Source organism: Nerophis lumbriciformis, linkage group LG34 (genome assembly GCF_033978685.3).
Source record: "Nerophis lumbriciformis linkage group LG34, RoL_Nlum_v2.1, whole genome shotgun sequence".
Classification (NCBI taxonomy): Eukaryota; Metazoa; Chordata; class Actinopteri; order Syngnathiformes; family Syngnathidae; genus Nerophis; species Nerophis lumbriciformis.
The window spans coordinates 9542168-9564096 of record NC_084581.2 but is presented as its reverse complement, the minus strand read 5'-3'; the positions used below and the strand labels follow the sequence as shown (position 1 = coordinate 9564096).

Sequence of the window (21929 nt, the reverse complement as noted above, 5' to 3'; positions counted from 1 at the left end):
AGACATGCACCTGTGGAGAAGTTGATTGGCCCTAGTGTGTGAATGTGAGTGTGAATGTTGTCTGTCTGTGTTGGCCCTGTGATGAGGTGGAGACTTGTCCAGGGTTTACCCCGCCTACCACCCGAATGCAGCTGAGATAGGCTCCAGCACCCCCCGCCACCTCGAAAGGGACAAGTGGTAGAAAATGGATGGATGGAACAGATTAATTTCTTATTCTGTCTGACCCTTTAAAACGGATAATAAAAAATAAAAAAACCAGGTGCCGCTGCACTAAACTGTAGAGGACGCTCTGTCACATTAATCATTTAAAAAGATAATTTATCAGGATTCTGCAAAAACAACTAAACCTACTCCAAAGATGACACTTTGGAAAGAAAGGACCAAGGAGTCCAGGCACACACAAACAAGATGGATGCAAAGCTAACAGGGATACAATTCAACTTTATTGTCCGTTTGCACAAGCATACTGATCATTTTGTTCAAAGGATGTGTGAACATTCCATCTGGAAGAAGCTGGATACTTTGGTGCGGCTCGCCACGCTGGCGAGTGAACTGAGGCGACACGGGGCGGAGGGGACATGCTTATTAGCGAGGAACGGCATCCAAATCCTAACCGTAATCAAACTAGAAGAAACCAAAAGTAGTCACAACGACACATCAACAAAAGGAATCCTGAGGAAATAATGAGCGGTTTTAACAGTCTCTTAGCGCACGTTGTCAACGAGCCACACTTGATGAAACTACATGGAGATCTGACAAAGACACAAAACTACACACTACATGTACAAAAACATGCAGTTGTCGACATGACCGCTGACCTTCGCACTTCCAGGAGGACACATGTTAAGTGAAGAAGACACCTCCGCACAGAAGACGCTTTAAATTTCAACTCGATTGCGACGCGCTCATTTTAAGGGAAGCTAAGTGTTACAGTAAAGCAGTGCGCAGTGGAAAAGTCTGTTTGTAGTTTGTGTAGTGTTTTTTGTGTGTGTGTGTTTGTCATGCGCAATGATTGACTAATTGATCGATTTGTCCTTTCTGTGTCTCCACTGGGCAGGGTCTCATTTAAGATCTCCCTCATCGCCTTGGATGGTCTTTTTGATGCGCAGCAGGAGCGTCGTGTGCCACTGGTCCAAGCGAGAGATGGAGTCGAACTCCTTCACCTGCGGGTTGGAGGCGGAGCTTGTTACGCCAACACAATGAACTTGTGATGCTGTTTGTGCCTGCACAATGTTAAAAATGACCAGCTTTGACACACCGTCAGAGAGGTAGTAACAAATATATTTTTTTTACTTTCTGACAACCAGCTTCTTCTGTAATGGAAAATCGTCATTATTGTCGAACAAATTGCAGTAATTTCCCAGGTTAGTGGTTGTGTGTGTTCGCTAATCAGTATTACTGCAGAGCATTTGTCTTATTTTCTATTATTATGTTTACTATATTGGGTAAAACAAGTGTAAAAGTGACTATATGGGTGTTAATTCATGTCTAGAGGGCTCTAATCATGTTAAAAATGTATTTAAAAGGGCGTCAACAGTTATTTAATGCTCCAACTATGAAAATATTTGATTTAAAAATAAGAATTCATACTATGTGGAAATTCACTTATCACTGGGTCTGGAACCAAGTAGCCATATGACCGTACACATTGTTGTTATCCAACATGAAGGAGATTATCAAATAATACAATAAATTAGGAAACATTTAGTTTTTTTTAGTTGTTTAAATGAATGGACTAATAATAAATGAATGGACTAATAATAAATGTAGATATGTAGGGACGGCGTGGCGCAGTGGGAGAGTGGCCGTGCGCGACCCGAGGGTCCCTGGTTCAATCCCCACCTAGTACCAACCTCGTCATGTCCGTTGTGTCCTGAGCAAGACACTTCACCCTTGCTCCTGATGGGTGCTGGTTAGCGCCTTGCATGGCAGCTCCCTCCATCAGTGTGTGAATGTGTGTGTGAATGGGTAAATGTGGAAGTAGTGTCAAAGCGCTTTGAGTACCTTGAAGGTAGAAAAGCGCTATACAAGTACAACCCATTTATTATTATTTATTATAAATGTCTTATAAAAAAATAATTTAAGACCTCACCCCTAACAGACGCTCGGGTAAATAAAACAACTTTGCAAAGATGGCCGTAGTACAACACTAAAAATAAAATGTTTTTTAAAAATTGTGTGGAGGGGGTGAGTCATGAGACAACTATGATATATTGGTACCAATCTGGATAACCATGCAGGTAAAGCAATTTATTTTGCACTTTTGGAGAAGATTAGAGTCATTATTTAACATTTTACTTCATTCTTCAAGGTAATAACATGTGAATCTAAACACTTTTGTAAACCTTTATTTCCCGTTGAGCTTGTTAACATGTTTGCTTAGCGTCTTTGCTGGTAAAATGAGCTGCCTTAGGCAGTCGTGGTTGCTTCTTCTACTGGGAAAGCATGCATGACAACAGCTTTGGACTTGTGGGAACAATTGATGGGGTCGACCTATGAGTAGCATGATAACTTGAAAGACATGAGCACTTACTGCCTCTGTGAAAGCCTCGCTGTTCTGTTCCTCATGAGCCTCCAGAAGTTTCTGTGAAAAAATACATAAAAATAATGTCCTCTCCTAAAAGCGGAGTAAGCGTCTACCTTTAAGAGTTTGCACTCTCTGGAGTCGGAGAAAGCTGGGAACATCTCCTCGTATTTTTCCACAGCGATCTGCGGGTAACACATTGTGATGAGAGTCCACAACAAACCCTGTAAATGAAGCCCCAAGACAGACACTTGCCTTGGCGTTCAGCTCGTCCACGATGAAATGACAGAGCGACGCTTTGAAGAAATACTCTTTGGCGCTGTACTTCAGCAGAGGATTGTCCATGGTGTTGGCTCCAACCTGCACAGGTTCATTTCCCATCATACACGGATGCTAACCAAAGCATGCTACAGTACTCCCATCTTCTTGGAATTTGGTGGTATTATTAGGGGTGGGTACAGTTCACATTTAAACCGATACGGTACCAATTCCCGGTACCTGGGAATCGGTACTGGTACTCAACAGTACCAATACTCTGTACTTTTGTTTTAATGAATATGTTTTTGTTTTTGATAATAAAACCTCATGTTTATTGCAACATTTAAAAACAAGCTGATTATAATAACAGCTGTCCAGTTGTTATATCTTGTTTTATTATAACATTTCTGAGTCTCAATTACAGTTGCAAGATGGCAGTTATTAACAAATTTGGATGTGTGGTGGCTGTATCGATCCGTTGTGGTGAAGAAGGAGCTGAGCCGGAAGGCAAAGCTCTCAATTTACCGGTCGATCTACGTTCCCATCCTCACCTATGGTCATGAGCTTTGGGTTATGACCGAAAGGACAAGATCACGGGTACAAGCGGCCGAAATGAGTTTCCTCCGCCGGGTGGCGGGGCTCTCCCTTAGAGATAGGGTGAGAAGCTCTGCCATCCGGGAGGAGCTCAAAGTAAAGCCGCTGCTCCTCCACATCGAGAGGAGCCAGATGAGGTGGTTCGGGCATCTGGTCAGGATGCCACCCGAACGCCTCCCTAGGGAGGTGTTTAGGGCACGTCCCACCGGTAGGAGGCCGTGGGGAAGACCCAGGACACGTTGGGAAGACTATGTCTCCCGGCTGGCCTGGGAACGCCTCGGGGTCCCACAGGAAGAGCTGGACGAAGTGGCTGGGGAGAGGGAAGTCTGGGCTTCCCTGCTTAAGCTGCTGCCCCCGCGACCCGACCTCGGATAAGCGGAAGAAGATGGATGGATGGATGGATGGATGTGTGGAAATCGCAATGTGAAATCGCTAATGCTAATCAGTAGAATGTCAATAGCAAAGCCAATGTATATTAGCAACAAGCTAGCACATTTTTGGAAAAGTGGAGCTTTACTTTACTTATGTTCGAGCGTTTTTTGAGTCAATTTCTTAGTTGGCACTGATAATTGCAACATTACTTAGGGTAGTTTGGCTGAGTCCGCTCTCAGTGCTGCTGGAATGATGGCAAAGTGCCGGAGTGCAAAGAGTCGGCAACCGGGCGTGACGTCAGGCGCAACCCAGGTACCATAAGATGTCACCGTTCAATCTTACATGAATCAGTGCCTGGTAGAACCAGTGGGATTCAGTTGGTGCCAAACAAGTACCGGATTCGGTACCCATCCTTTGGTGAACTATCCAATTAGCTTGTTTATATCTGCAGCACAGGATGCAAAGTGTATATTTTGCCAATAAATGATAAGACTGGTGTTCCACAAAGATCATTACCATGCCTCATTTTGTTACATATACTAATAGTATGTAAACATACATCAACTCTCATGTACTGTTTACATTAAGACACTAGAAACAATAACATCTATCCAACTATTTTCTATACCACTTGTCCTCATAAAGGTCAATGGTGAGCTGGAGCCTATGTCGGCTGACTTTGGGTGAGAAGCGGGACACACCCTGGACGGGTCGCCAGGTAATTACAGGGCAAGGATCAATATCATGTTTGTCTTTGTTCATTTCGCATGCACAATATACTAATGGTGTAAACATCAGTGAACTTATACCTAAGCTTTTATGTACTCATGTTTGCAATAAAACTGGTGATAATCCACAGGGCTCAATACTGTTCACACATCCTCTTGCCTTACACCCATACCTATGTGTTCTCTTACTGATGTTGCAATGGTATTTTACAGCTAAAGATCAAACAAAAACAGTTCCCACCTGCTCGTAGATCTCTATGGCCTTCTGGTACTGCTCCAGCTGAGCACAGTAAGCCCCCACCTTCAGCAGACACTTGTTGGCAGAACTACACAAAGTAATAATATTTCACATTACAGTGTAACAATATGTTTAGTCAGCTTATGTCGTATTTGGTTAATTAATTGCCTCTGCTGTTTTAATTGTAACTGAATTAATATTTGCACACATGTCTCAGGAACCTATACAGTAGGTAGTGCCAGTAGGGACTGTAATGAGCTCACTCAAACTAGTAAGATGTGCTACCAGGGTGATATACAGTACATATTATTTACTACAACACACAATATCTGCACGCAGACGTAGCATCTGTAAAGCTGATGGTGGAGTTCAGAGAGAACGTGCTTGTTTTAATAATCATTATTTGTATGTAAAGAAAAAAGTAGACAATTATTTTAAATAAATGTTATTCTAACCGTCTCTCTATTTCTCCCCCTCACACACCTCTTTCTCTTTCTCTTCCTCACTCACAAACACCTTCCTCCCCTCCACACACACACTTGGCTCCCTCTCTCTCCCTACCTCACACACCACGCTCTCTCCCTCTCCCCCTCACACATACACCGCTTTCTTTCCCTCTCACACACATATTTCTCTCTTTCTTCCTCACACACACCAATCTCTCACTCCCTCTCTCTCTCTACCTCACACACCACGCTCTCTCCCTCTCCCCCTCACACATACACTGCTTTCTTTCCCTCTCACACACATATTTCTCTCTTTCTTCCTCACACACACCCATCCCTCACTCCCTCTCCCTCACACACACCCTTCTCTCAGTGCCTCTCTTTATATATATACACATTATTATTAGATTGCTTAAAAATGCATTTATACAAATAAATGTATTCTCTGTCACTAATATTGTACCTTAAAACAAACAGGCAACTTATTAGAGAAAATAAAAAAGCTATATTATATTCCAAAGGTCCTATCAAAATGATGTCTTGCACATACAGTACGAGTCAATACTTGACTACCCTGTACAGTGGAACCTTGATTTGCAAACCCCTCTTTTTGCAAACTTTTCGATCGAGCCAAATATGCCTTTGTGTACGAACCATGCCTTGGTGTATGAATGCTTAATTTATTAATTTTGCGTGCCGCTAGAAGTCTTAGAGCGCAGCCATTTTGGGGACGTCACTTCCTGTGCAGTACAGTACACACGGGACGCAGCCATTTTGGATACACATACAGTTTACACAGTCCATTACTCGGTCGCCACTTCTCAGTGTTTCAGCGTGTTCACCAAGTTTTGTCTATTTTGCTTACTCAATATGGGTCCAAAAAAACCAACAAAACAGCCTGAAAAGAAGAAGGGAATCGCTGTGGACTTAAACCTAGAGAGAAGAGAGGGAACCTCGGAAGAAGAGGACTTTCCTTCTGAGTAGTAACACACTGCCCCTTCTCCCCCCCTTTCTACCTCCCCTCCCGTCTACACCCCGTGTCTCTGCCTTTGTCTAATCTTGTCTGTTGCATGCCACAAAACATACGCCGACAGCAAGGTAAATAGGCTTTTTTTCCCTTTTATTGTAAGAACATGGTTGTTCAAGTTTTTAAGCGCACCAAAGGGACTTTTGGGTGTTTTTGCGCACGTTGACAGTTTATCTTGGCATTGTTGTTGTGTTTTTTTTGTTGTTATTGTGTTTTCATAAAGAGATTGTTAAAGCATTGCCCCCTTGTTATGTATTTTGATATACTGTATATATACCGTATTTTTCGGAGTATAAGTCGCTCCGGAATATAAGTCGCACCGGCCGAAAATGCACAATAAAGAAGGGGAAAAACATATATAAGTCGCACTGGAGTATAAGTCGCATTTTTGGGGGAAATTTATTTGATAAAACCCAACACCAAGAATAGACATTTGAAAGGCAATTTAAAATAAATAAAGAATAGTGAACAACAGGCTGAATAAGTGTACGTTAAATGACGCATAAATAACCAACTGAGAACGTGCCTGGTATGTTAACGTAACATATTATGGTAAGAGTCATTCAAATAACTATAACATATAGAACATGCTATACGTTTACCAAACAATCTGTCACTCCTAATCGCTAAATCCCATGAAATCCTATACGTCTAGTCTCTTACGTGAATGAGCAAAATAATATTATTTGATATTTTACGGTAATGTGTTAATAATTTTACACATAAGTCGCTCCTGAGTATAAGTCGCACCCCCGGCCAAACTATGAAAAAAACTGCGACTTATAGTCCGAAAAATACAGTAAATGTATATATACAAGTGTGTTTATATATATATATATATATATATATATATATATATATATACAGCATATATTCAAAAATGTGGACACACCTTCTCATTTAAATGCATTTTCTTTATTTTCATGACTATGTACATTGTAGATTGTCACTGAAGCCATCAAAACTATGATACCTGTGAAGTGAAAACCATTTCAGGTGACTACCACTTAAAGCTCATCGAGAGAATGCCAAGAGTGTGCAAAGCAGTAATCAGAGCAAAGGGTGGCTATTTTGAAGAAACTAGAATATAAAACATGTCTTTAGTTACTTAACTTTTTCTTGTTAAGTACATAACTCCACATGTGTTCATTCTTAGTTTTGGTGCCTTAAGTGACAATCTACAATAGTCATGAAAATAAAGATAACTCATTGAATGAGGTGTGTCCAAACTTTTTGCCTGTACTGTATATACATACATATATGTACATACATACATGCATATATACACATACATACGTTTATATATATATACTGTATATGTATATATATATATATATATATATATATATATATATACACACACACACACACACACACATATATACATACATGTGTATATATATATAAATATATATATAAACACACACATGTACATATGTATATATATACACACACACACACACACACGCACACGCGCACGCACACGCACACACACAGACACTTATTTAATAATAGCACCTTAACATTTGACAATCAAACAATTACAGAAGGCGACTCGTTATAGAATTTGGGTACTATCTTCGACCCAACTCTCTTGTTTGAATCACACATTAAGAGTGTTACTAAAACGGCCTTCTTTCATCTCCGTAATATCGCTAAAATTAATTCAATTTTGTCCACTCGCGACGCTGAGATCATTATTCATGCGTTCGTTACGTCTCGATTACTGTAAGGTATTATTTTCGGGCCTCCCTATGTCTAGCATTAAAAGATTACAGTTGGTACATAATGCGCCACAAATTTTCACACACACGCGCAAGCTAGAACTATTCATGGTTTACATTGTTTATATAGGGAACTCTGCTTCAATATATGAACTTTCCGATTTACAAACCATGTTCAAAAACCAATTAAGTTAATACATTGAGGTTCCACGCACATATTTTAGCTCACCTATTTGATTCCTCTCCCTTGTAGTAGTCTGCTGCTTGCTCATAATGTGCAATCGCCTTCATAGATGGAGAACAAACCGTCTTACATATGACATTGTGTCTCATAATTGTTGGTATATCATTTATGCAAACATACTTTTTCGATATCCACCAGATCTGACTCGTAGACCTCAGCAATGCTAATGTGGTGTTTGGCAGCAATGGTGAATCTTCCCTGAAAGAAGATGAAGACGTACATTAGTTATGAACTAAAATAACTCATTATAAGTATTCAAATATGAAAAGGAGCAGTCAGTATGAGGCAGTACACGAGGGCTGGACAATTAATCGGATTTCGATTTCGATTATGGCTTCTCACGAACATTAAAATACATTCTAGTAATCGAAGAAAAAAAAAGGATTAATGGGCCGTGCAACATGCATGCAAATTCTGGAGTTTGTGACAGTGAAACAGATGAGTAGTGAATGAATGGAAAAAAATACCACATCTACAAGACGTTTGGGATCTCACCAAGTTTGCTACTTTTAATGTGATACAGCGCTAGTATGCCTACTCAATAATCACTAAACTTAACAAAATCAGTAAGGCATATGATTTCCGCATTCACGTAACCGCGGATGGAGTCACATAATTTGCCAATAAAACGGAATCCACTGTTAAACATGGATTGTTAGGGAAATTGACAAATGTGACTTAAATGCTGTCATTATAAGAAGAAACATTTGTTTGGGATAACCTGTCCATGACCACTCATTCATCTCTAAAACACGTCCTGAACTAAACAATGTTGCGACGGTCAATTTGAAACAGTGACTAAACAACGAAGCTAAAGCTAGCAAGAACCATCCATACACTCACAACACATCTCATCTGCTTGTGTTGTTGTGAACCACGTCATCGATTTAACAATAATGTACAAAAAGCAGTCGCAACTTGCGAGGCTCGCTTGTTTTTTTTAATTTTTTAATTTTATTTTTTTTAACAGACTTAAGTTGCCTCTGCTCGTCAAGCTGAGAACAGCACAGCAAACTCTCCCCCTTTACAATAATAGCGCAGTGCGCCACATCCGGTCTGACTGCGCTAACAAAATAAAGATTTTAAAAAAGTGCCTTATGCAAGCATAATTTACTTGTAAAGCATTTAATACATTTACACAATCATTTTATTTTGACTTAAATTACTGGTCAAAATTGTTCAAAATCGTATTGCACCACAATATATGTTGCATTTAATAATAATTATTAAAAACGTTTTGACACAAAAAGCACACTAGTTGGTAAAATAAGTGTAAAAGATAAAAAAAACATCATTTAAAAAAAAAAAAAAAATGAATTTCATTGTTTTTTATTGCTATTGTTGTTGTGGGTTATTCGTTACTAATTTATATCTGTTTTTTTAACTATATTTAAAGTTTAGTTTTGGTGGTAGAATAAATACTCATGTTGTCAAATTGTTGACTAATCGTGATTACAATATCAATCAAAATAATCGTAATTATTATTTTTGCCATAATCGTCCAGCCCTACAGTACACTACTATAAAACATCTTACCATGTCTGTGTATATATCGATGGCGGCATTTAAACACTTGATTGCCTCTTTTGGCAGCATAGAAAAAGAGAAAGAGGAGCAGGAGGAGGAGGGAACAGTTAAGATATGGAAATTGTTAGTTTTTATGTTCATTAAAGCCATAAAGAGAATTATAGTGGACAGGAGAAAAAATTAGGTAGAAGTACGAGGACACTGACTAACTAACAAACCAAGTCAACTACTTCTTCAAATCGTGCAATTATTAAAAAATACTTCCGAATCATGTACAGTAGTACCGCGCAAGTCGTACAATTTGGAACTGGACCAACACTCTCCTTATTAAAATGCCTCTTAGGTCGCACACAACTTTAAAATTATGTAGGACTTCAGCTTAGTGAGCATCTAAAACATCAACACCACAAGTGTGTTTTACTTTTTCTTTGACATTTTGTGTGTGATGCCAACACAGAAAAGACACCAATGCTGGTGAAAAAGGAAAAATGAGGTAAAAGCAATAGAACATGACAGAAACTGTAACCAATAGCCTATATCACTTAAACGTATCACTCCTGTGTTTGTTCGTTTTGTCTCTCGCTTTCAAACAGGGTAAAAGAGGGTTCACTCTGTGCATCGTTCTCAGCACCTGAGCACGTTTATTCAATAGTAGAATCAAATGAACGAAAGTCAATCCTCTTCTCAGTCATCCAGAATCTTTGTTTCAGTGGGCAGACCGGTGGCTTACACAGCCAGGATGCATGGACAAAGTCTCGCTAGCTGGGACTCACTAATAAGAAACACCGCAGCGGACCAAAAATTAGGAGGAAAATTAATATTGTGAAGCCAAATGTCCAGTCTGAAAACATTTCAGCTTTAAACAAGCAAGGTGAGCCCATCGACACGGACAAGCGAGCAAGTATGCCAGAATATACCAACTGACCCGTTAACATTTTATTGTTTGTTTACTCATTTAGGATAATGAAAAGCGCTCGACTTTACAATTACAATGGTGAAAAAACCTAATGAAAAATCAAAGTTTATTACATTTGAAAGGAACACTTGCATTATTATTAAGAATACTGCTTAACTGGGCTGCACGATTAAACAACATTGAATCGTCATCTAGGTTTTGATTAGTGCGATAAATTACCGCAAGAGGCTGAGGTTTTTTGTTCTACGTGGTCACCAGTGACTGACATGTTCGCCAATCAGAATTGTTGAGCCTTACGTTTGTTCGTGTTTCGCTTCAAACAGGGAGAAAGACGTCTCACTATGTGCATCACTCTCAGCACCTGAGCGTGTTTATTTAACAGAAGAATTAACTGAACACAGTGAGCCCTCTTTTCACTCATTCACGATCTTTGTCTCGGTGGGCGAAGAGCAGGGTGCCAGTTTTACACACAGAGGAAGCTTGTACAGGAAGCCAGAGTACTCTGAGGGAACATCCATAGTCATGGGGAGAACATGCAAACTCCTCACAAAAAGACCCCAAGCTCAGGAATTGAACCCAGGACATTCTTATTATGAGACGCACGCACTAAACCCTGTTTCACTGTGTTGCATAACAAAGTTATTTACAATTACAGTACAATGCTAAACAATTCTACAGTAATGAAAAATTAAAGTTTATATCTTTTGAAATGGTTACCTGCATTATATTTTATGATTACATTACATTATAAACACTGTATAGTTTTTATAGATTATTTATTCAGTTAAAGAGCAAAAGCTCTGAGTCTGTCTGCATAAAGCCAAATAGTTTTGAAAGTAAATTATTGCATATTATTCTAATGTGTGAGACAAGAATATGTTGATTGGCAATCTAGAGGTATCATGTCTTCCTTCACTGGTTATTTTTGCAATTTTAAGCGAATACAAAATATAAAAATCGCCAATCGAATCGCAATCGTAATTTTGGAGAGGAAAATCGTAATTAGGTTTTTACTCAAAATCGTGCAGCCTGAGTGCTTAATTTGGTCTCAAAGTAATACCGACAATAATATAATTTTTCCGCAATAATTTGTAGAGGCATTATATGATCCAGCAAAATGTAAGCAGTAAATGTGTCTGTCCTGGTTGCTCAGTACAATACAATTCAACTATAAACAATACGGGTGTAACGGTACGTGTATTTGCATTGAACCGTTTCGGTACGGGGGTTTCAGTTCGGTTCGGAGGTTTACCGAACGAGTTTCCACACGAACATATTAAGTAGCCGCCTCCGCTTCCTTCTGCCTCTGTTTCTGTCAGTACTCTACACAGCACCCAGCATTGTCCCACCCACACAACCATCTGATTGGTTACAAACAGAGCGGTAACAGCCAATCAGCAGTGTGTATTCAGAGCGGTAACAGCCAATCAGCAGTGCGTATTCAGAGCGCATGTAGTCAGTGCTTAGCATTTAGCAGGTAAGCATCAGGCAGCGGACTCTCCCCAAATTATGATAAACACCTCCCAGTCAACTACTAGTAATATGAGCCCGTTGACCTTCTAGAAATATAAAAGGCAGCTCAGCTCGCTCGCAGTCCTGGCTTGAGGTGAAGGCATTATAATTCGCTTTTAGCATAACGTTAGCTCATTTTGCGGTGTGTGTGTGTGTGTGTGTGTTACGGACAGCAAAGCCCTGTCTGTCTGTTATTTCACTTTACCTTTTTTTGTGTTGATTGAGCTGTGTATAAGCAGCAAAAGAGGACATTATGTTAAATGAAGAGTTTCTGTCTCTGATAGTTGATATAATAATGCAACTGCATCATTAAGCCTACATGAACTCCATGGTGTTCAGGGATGAATAGACTCTCCTATTGCTATTGTACCATTTTTTCAGCTATAGTTACATTAATCATTAGTTATGTAGCAGCCTAGTTTTGAATGGCAGGGTCCCTGCTATCACATTTTGATAAAAATATAACATTTACATAATAAATCAACTACAGGCTTCCCAAATGCTGTAATAAATTAAACATGAGTTGACTTGAAACTGTTTAATGTTGCACTTTTTATATGTAGAAGAAAAGTTTTGTCATTTTATTTAATCTGAGCAACAACTTGAGGCAGTTTAATGTTGATTAACGTGGGCAGAATTATTATAGTGTTACCAATGTTATAAGGATAAAGCCATTGTTTACAAATTTGGTAAATAACCAAAAAATGTCTTACTGTACCGAAAATGAACCGAACGTGACCTCTAAACCGAGGTACGTACCGAACTGAAATATTTGTGTACCCTTACACCCCTAATATACAAACCCTGTTTCCAAATGAGTTGGGAAATTGTGTTAGATGTAAATATAAACGAAATACAATGATTTGCAAATCCTTTTCAACCCATATTCAATTGAATGCACTACAAAGACAAGATATTTGATGTTCAAACTCATAAACTTTATTTTTTTTTTGTAAACAATAATTAACTTAGAATTTCATGGCTGCAACACATGCCAACGTAGTTGGGAAAGGGCATGTTCACCACTGTGTTACATCACCTTTTCTTTTAACAACACTCAAACGATTGGGAACTGAGGAAACGAATTGTTGAAGCTTTGAAAGTGGAATTCTTTCCCATTCTTGTTTTATGTAGAGCTTCAGTCGTTCAACAGTCCGGTGTCTCCGCTGTCGTATTTTACGCTTCATTATGCGCCACACATTTTCGATGGGAGACAGGTCTGGACTGCAGGCGAGCCAGGAAAGTACCCGCACTCTTTTTTTACGAAGCCACGCTTTTGTAACACGTGCTGAATGTGGCTTGGCATTGTCTTGCTGAAATAAGCAGGGGCGTCCATGAAAAAGACAGCGCTTAGATGGCAGCATATGTTGTTCCAAAACCTGTATGTACCTTTCAGCAATAATGATGCCTTCACAGATGTGTAAGTTACCCATGCCTTGGGCACTAATGCACCCCCATACCATCACATATGCTGGCTTTTGAACTTTGCGTCGATAACAGTCTGGATGGTTCGCTTCCCCTTTGGTCCGGATGACACGATGTCGAATATTTCCAAAAACACTTTGATATGTGGACTCGTCAGACCACAGAACACTTTTCCACTTTGCATGAGTCCATCTTAGATGATCTCGGGTCCAGAGAAGCCGGCGGTGTTTCTAGATGTTGTTGATAATTGGCTTTTGCTTTGCATAGTAGAGCTTTAACTTGCACTTACAGATGTAGCGACCAACTGTATTTAGTGACAGTGGTTTTCTGAAGTGTTCCTGAGCCCATGTGGTGATATCCTTTAGAGATTGATGTCGGTTTTTGATACAGTGCCGTCTGAGGGATCGAAGGTCACGGTCATTCAATGTTGGTTTCCGGCCATGCCGCTTACGTGGAGTGATTTCTCCAGATTTTCTGAACATTTTGATGATATTATGTAGATGTTGAAATCCCTAAATTTCTTGCAATTGCACTTTGAGAAATGTTGTTCTTTAACTGTTTGACTATTTGCTCATGTGGCTGTGGACAAAGGGGTGTACCTCGCCCCATCCTTTCTTGTGAAAGACTGAGCATTTTTTGGGAAGCTGTTTTTATACCCAATCATGGCACTCACCTGTTCCCAATTAGCCTTCACACCTGTGGGATGTTCCAAATAAGTGTTTGATGAGCATTCCTCAACTTTATCAGTATTTATTGCCACCTTTCCCAACTTCTTTGTCACGTGTTGCTGGCATCAAATTCTAAAGTTAATGATTATTTGCAAAAAAAAAAAAATGTATTCATTGTATTCTGTTTATATCTACATCTAACACAATTTCCCAACTAATATGGAAACGGGGTTTGTACAACCATAGTGTTGGCAGTGACTGAAATGTTGTGAAATTGTGAAGATGGTCCAAGATTAGATTCAATTTGATGTTTTTAAACAAATAAGATTCCTTTTTCAATAAAGTTCTTATTTCAGTATAGAATAGAAACGTGTAAAAAACATTTATTATCAAATGCACAAATCATCGAAAGGTGGCTATTTCTAATTTAATTTAGTCTTGTTATTGGGGCTGCAACTAACGATTATTTTCATAATCGATTAGTCAACGATTATCTTAACTATAAGTCAACTAATCGGACAATAAAGCGTACACATATTTAATGGCTCTAATTTTTCCATCGACTTCCAGATGAAGCTGAAATTATTTTAGACATGTGCTTACGAACAACAAATAAGACCAATTAATTAATAACTTTGTATTTATACTGTATTTATATTATTTATATTCAGCTGTTGTAAAAAAAAAGACTAATAAAATGTGGTCTATTTAAAAGAAAGGAAAGGAAAAGTGCTAAAAAAACCCCAACATGTTTATGTATTAAAAACAGTTAAAATAGCAGCAATGAAAACAAACAAAACGCCAAATTTAACTACCTCAAAAAGAAAAGCATTTTGTGATGTTTAAAAAGCTGGACACTGGTATATTGACTAGTGATTAACTCTTGGCAGTTTTAGCACTATAATGGACTCAATGTGTAGTATTCTATATTCGGTTAATTCTTAAAATGTTGGCTATTTAATAGATTGTATGTTTAATCTTATGATACCTCCGTATTGGTGCCTGTCTGTCTTTGTCTGTTTCTGTGCTTGTTTGTGTGCGTGAGTGTGAGTGTGAGTGTGTGTGTGGGTTCGCGTTTGCTAAAGTGTCTTTTTTTACGGCATTGCAAATTGACGCTGCTTTAAAACGTACTGGAATTGGTGTCTTGAAAGGTGACTTTGACTAAAATGATAGGTAAAGTTATGTTTCACACAACTTCGTCTCACTCTTGTTAGCTAGCTAGCAAGGGAGAAGCTAACACTCTTACCGAGGTTGAGACCGCATTCTCCCTCCAAATGTCCGACATCATGTCCGCTTTAAATGCTCACGTATCACAGATGTACTGCCATAAAAACAAGGTCTGCTTTGCAAAATTAGCAAGGTTTTCATGTTTTTAAAAAGAATAAGAGGAAACATCCTCACACATGTTATCACTGGCGATGTTGATGGCGAGTGACCCACTTCCGCCCGGACTAACACGAGGGATGACGTCACGACTATTGTCGACAAATATAACTGTTGGCAACAAATTTTATTGTTGACATTTGTCAACAATGTCGGCTAATCGCTGCAGCACTATTTGTTATACCCTCGTATGACAGTTAAAACATTGAAAGTGATGACTGGATAATTATTTCCATGATTTACTACTGAACCATGTTTTAAAATCCAAGCAACATTGGAGCCTTTACTGTATTTGCTTTGTTAAAGCCTCAATACTGAAATCCTAGTGGGGAAATGTGCAATTTGTGCGGCCTCACGGCCACACTGCTGATTCTGCTCCAGAAGACTGGGTCAGTTGAGTGTCTCACCATTGGGGTCGGCCTTCTTGTAAGCGTTCCCAGCATCGATGAAACTGGTGGCACAGTCATGTTTGTTCTGCAGCTGCATGTGGAGATGTGCCGCCTTGCAAAACGCTACTCCAGCAGCTTACAGAAAAAAGAAAGATACAACAACAATGTGCCTCATACCGTTCAGTGAACTGGATTCAGCAAACACACTGACTCTGCATTAATGATTTTGAGCCACTTTCACAAGTGCTGCACTGACTGTTACGTTTTAGCACTGCAAAAAACACAAATATACATTCTCCTCCTACTCAGGTGTTTTGATTATCAGTCGTAAAAAATAAACATTGTTCTCACCACTCCAGTTCTTGGCCATCTTGAACATGTTGGCCGCTCTGCAGTACATCTCGCAGGCTTCTTCCACTTTGTGGTGTCCTCTGTGAAAAGGCAAAAGAAGCAATTTACATGAAGCATTTGTATTGTTAAATAAATCACTGCAAGCTATAACCTATTTATCTGCAAACCACCCAGCGCGGACCTTTGGGAGTTCACTATGGTCTCTGTTTCGTATACCATCAGATGGCCAACTCAGTGTCATGTAGCCACGCCCTCATCTCTGGTCCTAAGTAGAAAAGGGCGGGCTGTATAGGGAGCAGTCGGCGATGATGTGCTCTGCAGTCTGCTCAAGCTCACCACACTCCCTTGTGGCAATGTCTGGAAGGCCCCACTTTTTCATAAATTACTTGAAAGCGTCCAAATCCAGTGCGCAGGTGGTTCAGAAGGGTCCATAGTTGGCGTGGCAAGTCTCTCTCTTTACACTGCCTCCTGGGTCCTGGATGTATTGTTCAATGCGGGAGGGTCCAACCGCCTGCTTCCAGGATGCTGCCACCCAAGCATCTCTGGACATGACTTCAGGGATCAACTGTAGCATCTCTTGTGCTGCTTTGTTGTAAGGATGGCGAGACTCCAGCCTGAATAGTGGAGGCGGTGTTCTTGTGGTTTAGTGCAGGATTTGCAGGATGTACTTTCTAGCAGAGAGAGGGTAGCTGCATCCCATCGGAGACTGGCTGGGGCGATTACTGCCAGGACTGGCAGGTAGGACACAGGTGTTGGTTTTATGCAACCAGTTGTTATTCCTTAAGGCTCTGTTGATGACGGTATCAACCTTGTTTGCATGTGGACTTCTGCTCCAGACAGGTGCGCAGTATTTAGCTACAGGTAGGACCACGGCTTAAGTTGATATGCGTAGGGTCTCGGGGGAAGCTCCACAAGTCAAACCTGCCAGGCGGCGGAAAAGTGAGACCCTTGCTGTTGTCTTGGCCTTCACTTTCTCCAGGTGTTGCTAGTAGGAGCGTGTCCGGTCTAAGCGCACGCCGAGGTACCTGAGGGCTTGGTGGAACGTGCATGTTGGCGGTTCTTGCCGACATACACATACACAGTACACAGTTACCTTCTTGCTTCCTGGTTGTAGAGGTGGAAAGCTACAGACACTGTTTGCCCATGCTGAGTTGCAGGTGTCACTTCTGGAAGTAGCAGCCAGAATGCCCATATCTTTCTTGAGGCCATCTTCCATCGCCTTCCATGTTGGCCAGCGGAGCATGATGGCGAAGTCGTCAGCATAGCCATACTTGTTGGATGTTGTGTTAGGCAGGTCATGAATATAGATGTTAAACAGCGTTGGTGAGGGGATAGAGCATTGCGGGACACCTTTTTTCAGCCTTCTATTCTGGCCATCGCTGGTTTGTAAGATGAAGCTACGGTTACTTAGTGTCTCCATAATAAACCTCACCATGTGCCGATCTGTGATTATTTTCAATTTCCGATGTAGTCCTCTGTGCCACATGGCACAGAGGACCTAGACCTCCACCCCAGATCACACCTCACTCCTACCCACTTCTCCAAAATGGGCTGGCTCAGTGTGGAGGACAGAGTAAAACAACTTACACTGAGCCTTGTCTATAAAATTCGCTACACCTCCCTGATACCGAAGTACATGTCAAACTACTTCCAGAACGTAAATGACCGCCATAACCACAACACCAGGGGGAGATCCACAAACCACGTCAAACCCAGATTCCGATCTAACAAAGGTCTTAACTCATTCTCCTTCTATGCCACATCAATATGGAATGCACTCCAAACAGGTGTAAAAAGAAAGTGCATCTCTATCCTCCTTCAAAACCTCACTAAAAGAACACCTCCAGGCAGCTACAACCCTAGCTGAACCCCTTCCCCCCACCACATCCCACCTCCCCGGATTGTAAATAATCAAATGTATATACTTGTTCTTATGCTTTCTGAGCTCACTGTGGTCACCGCTCGCTGTACATATCCTACCAAGTGAGACCTAAACTGTTACAATGTCCATTTTTCAGATGATATAATTGTTGATAATTGCTGATAGCAACCCAACCTAACCCCCCCGTCCCAACCCCCTCCACATCCCACCCCTCGGATTGTAAATAATGTAAATAATTCAATGTATATACTCTGATGATTAACTTGTGTGGTGACTGCATTATGCTGATAGTATATATTTGTACCATGAATTGATTAACGTGGACCCCGACTTAAACAAGTTGAAAAACTTATTTGGGTGTTACCATTTAGTGGTCAATTGTACGGAATATGTACTGTACTGTGCAATCTACTAATACGTTTCAATCAATCAATCAATCAATACAAACCTCTACAACAATGATACCAAGTAAGTATAGTAACAATTTATATAGTTTTTGTCAAAGGGTAACTGCACTTTTTTGTAATTTCTTCCAATAATTCACAATATTTATGGGAAGAACTTTTTTTTAATGTGTTCTAACTCATAAATAAGCTTACAATGGAGCCAATGGGACCCATTAGGTCATTGAGGGCCCATAGAACCCACTAAAAAAACATCTAAAAACTGCCAAGATACTCCATTTACATTTTTTGACCTGAATATTAGCCAAGTAATAGCAATATTGTTATTATAAGCACAAACGTTAACAACCTACACTTAGCAGCGCATTGATAAGAGGTAACATTTTTATGCTGCTGTATTGACATCATGAGCTGGAGAGCTGCTCTTTCACCTCTTACCTGGTGAAAGTTAATTCAGATCATAAATCATGTCTCTCACCTGGATAGTAAAAGGATGTGGACATAAACCGAAAAGTTGGTCCACTTATACGCTGAAACAGCGAAAAAGACCCAAAAAGACGCTTGGTTGCGCCCCACACCCTTTTTTTCTTAGCAAGGAGTATGAGTCATTCTTCATCTAAACAGGAACATATCAACATCCTAGCAGTCGGCCTCCCGGTGAGAGCAGACATGGTACAGTAAGTGATGCTTTATCATGTTTGTTGGCTCTCATGTTGTTTGCAGTGCGTAATAATCAGTGATGTTGTTAAAGGAAAAACGAACGTGATGCGTCTACGAAATTAATGTGGCACTGTTTGCTTAAAATTAACAAAATATGTATATATTACATGTTATTAATAATGTGCCTGTTACTACATTACATATATATTTACAGTGTGTATCTAACATGTTGATGGAGATGTTTGGATGTTTTCTTAAGCAATTTGTAGGCAGAATAGGGCAACTCCCATAGGCTCAGTTGTAATCTGACTTTTGCTCACAATTATTTACTAGTTACAATGCATAAAAAAGAAAAACATATTTGTGCTTGTCTTACATAAGGATTGCGAATGATAGGCAACATTCCCAAAAACATACAGTTCACCCTTAAACAACAGCCAATAGCAGTTTTTGCTTATATTAGTTATTTTACACTATTGATTTTATTATCGGCAGCAATGTGGACTAGGGGTTAGTGCATGTGCCTCACAATACGAAGGTCCTGGGTTCGATGCCCAGGCTCGGGGTCTTTCTGTGTAGAGTATGCATGTTCTCCCTGTGACTGCGTGGGTTCTCTCCAGGTACTCCGGCTTCCTCACACCTCCAAAGACATGCACCTGGGGATAGGTTGATTGGCAACACTAAATGGTCCCTAGTGTGTGAATGTGAGTGTGAATGTTGTCTGCCTATCTGTGTTGGCCCTGCGATGAGGTGGCGGCTTGTCCAGGGTGTACCCCGCCTTCCGCTCCAGCACCCCCCGCCACCCCAAAAGGGACAAGCGGTAGAAAATGGATGGATGGATGGACTTTATTATTAGTTGTTTAAACTTTACGTAATAAAGGGGAATAATGACATAATTCAAATATTTATTGATATCAATACTTCCTGATCCATAGTTTCTGTCAGTTTATAATAGGGACGGCGTGGCGAAGTTGGTAGAGTGGCCGTGCCAGCAATCGGAGGGTTGCTGGTTACTGGGGTTCAATCCCCACCTTCTACCATACTAGTCACGTCCGTTGTGTCCTTGGGCAAGACACTTCACCCTTGCTGGTTAGCGCCTTGCATGGCAGCTCCCGCCATCAGTGTGTGAATGTGTGTGTGAATGGGGAAATACTGTCAAAGCGCTTTGAGTACCTTGAAGGTAGAAAAGCGCTATAAAAGTATAACCCATTTATCATTTATTTGTCATTTATAATTGTGATGACAATTGATCCTAAAACGATGTTGGATACAATTTTAGAGTATCAGTATCAGCATTAGCATGACCAATACTGCTCCAGTAAATACTTGGTATTGTATCGATATTGTAGTATCACCCAAAACTAATGTAAAGTATCTAAACAACAAAATAATAAATTTTTATTACATTTGAACAAAAGTATTCATAGAACCAGAAAGTAACCAGATATTAACATTAAATTAGCAAGTAGATTAATAATTTTGCCCTGCGATGAGGTGGCAACTTGTCCAGGGTGTACCCCGCCTATCGCCCGAATGCAGTTGAGATAGGTTCCAGCACCCCCCGCGAACCCGAAAGGGACAAGCGGTAGAAAACGGAAGGATGGATTAATAATTTTGAGGAAAAGTACAACCGGAAACGACGCAAATCAGCAGCTAAATTAGGTAGCTTTGTAACCCCTTGTGAAAATGCCATCTATCCATTTCTACCGCTTGTCCCTCTCGGTGTCGCAGGGGTGACTGGAGCCTATCCCAGCTGCATTCGCCGAAAAATATATCGTAATCGTTGGTGGCTGCGATATAGTTTTAGGCCATAGCGTCCATCCCTATAAAGAAGCATGGCAAACAACTGCTTAGTTAAAAAGAAGAACCAGAGTGGAAGCTTGTTTACATTGATGGGTAATTTAGCTAACCAGTGAGTTAGCATAAGTACCTAATTTGCCTGAAGCTTAAGTGGTTCGATTGATGTCCAACTTTATTAAAAATCTTGATGCACACAAAATAAAACTATATTAATCTGTAACATAAAAAATATGTTTAATGCGTGTGCCTGTACAGAAATAGAATGTTTGACAATACATTGGTGTTGTAAACTAAAACGTCATGCTAGCTTACCCTCCAAACATGCCTCCCAAAAGGGAGCCCGAAGACTTGATTTTCTTGTCCGCATCAGCCATTAGCTGTACGGCTTCCTTTTCTTTTCCGGAGTTATCCATTTTTATGTGATTTAACTACAGTGGAAATTAAAGGTAGAGAATAACCGTGTAGGCTTGAGAGCTGTGTGAGGATTACAGCCGATGGCTTTAATCGCCGTGGGCGTGTGCCTGTTTAGCGGTTTAGCTGGAGCATCATGGGAGTAGTAGTTCTACTTCCGTTTATGACGACAGCGTCCAAACGTCAAGGACTACAACTCCCAGATTCCCACAATGATAGTTTTGACCAGAGTCGTGTGTGGTGTTGTCATGTTGGAGGGCGTGCAAAAGTGCGATCAATATTAGCTTTTCTGTCTTTTTTTTTTTTTTTACATTTGTATGTTATGTTCTTATACATCTAAATAGGAATACAATTCGAGTAAATACATAAAAAACTAACAAAGCGACGTTCAGTTATTAGTAGCCACTATTATCACCAGGAGATGGCACTGCACTATTGCAACTCAT

At 40.2% G+C, this 21929-nt stretch overlaps 1 protein-coding gene across 1 annotated transcript; it reads right to left on the bottom strand.

Moving 5' to 3' along the window:
• Positions 1 to 421: 421 nt before the first annotated feature.
• Positions 422 to 21596, bottom strand: napbb (N-ethylmaleimide-sensitive factor attachment protein, beta b). The gene is made up of 11 exons (XM_061929985.1): positions 21385 to 21596; positions 16327 to 16406; positions 15994 to 16110; positions 9692 to 9738; positions 8276 to 8353; positions 8141 to 8196; positions 4718 to 4802; positions 2780 to 2884; positions 2641 to 2709; positions 2534 to 2584; positions 422 to 1163 (listed from the first exon to the last, which is right to left on the bottom strand). Exons 1-11 carry the CDS (start codon positions 21483 to 21485, stop codon positions 1062 to 1064), a joined length of 891 nt encoding a protein of 296 aa, XP_061785969.1. The 5' UTR covers positions 21486 to 21596; the 3' UTR covers positions 422 to 1061.
• Positions 21597 to 21929: the final 333 nt, after the last annotated feature.

Bases quoted from the DNA above. Each gene is read 5' to 3' on its own strand.
- napbb (XM_061929985.1), bottom strand. From the start codon at position 21,485: ATGGATAACTCCGGAAAAGAAAAGGAAGCCGTACAGCTAATGGCTGAT. The intron at 8,354-9,691 runs GTAAGATGTTTT...ATCTTCTTTCAG, and splicing joins TCGATATATACACAGACATG to GGAAGATTCACCATTGCTGC. The intron at 1,164-2,533 runs GTAAGTGCTCAT...TCCAACCCGCAG, and splicing joins GCGAGGCTTTCACAGAGGCA to GTGAAGGAGTTCGACTCCAT.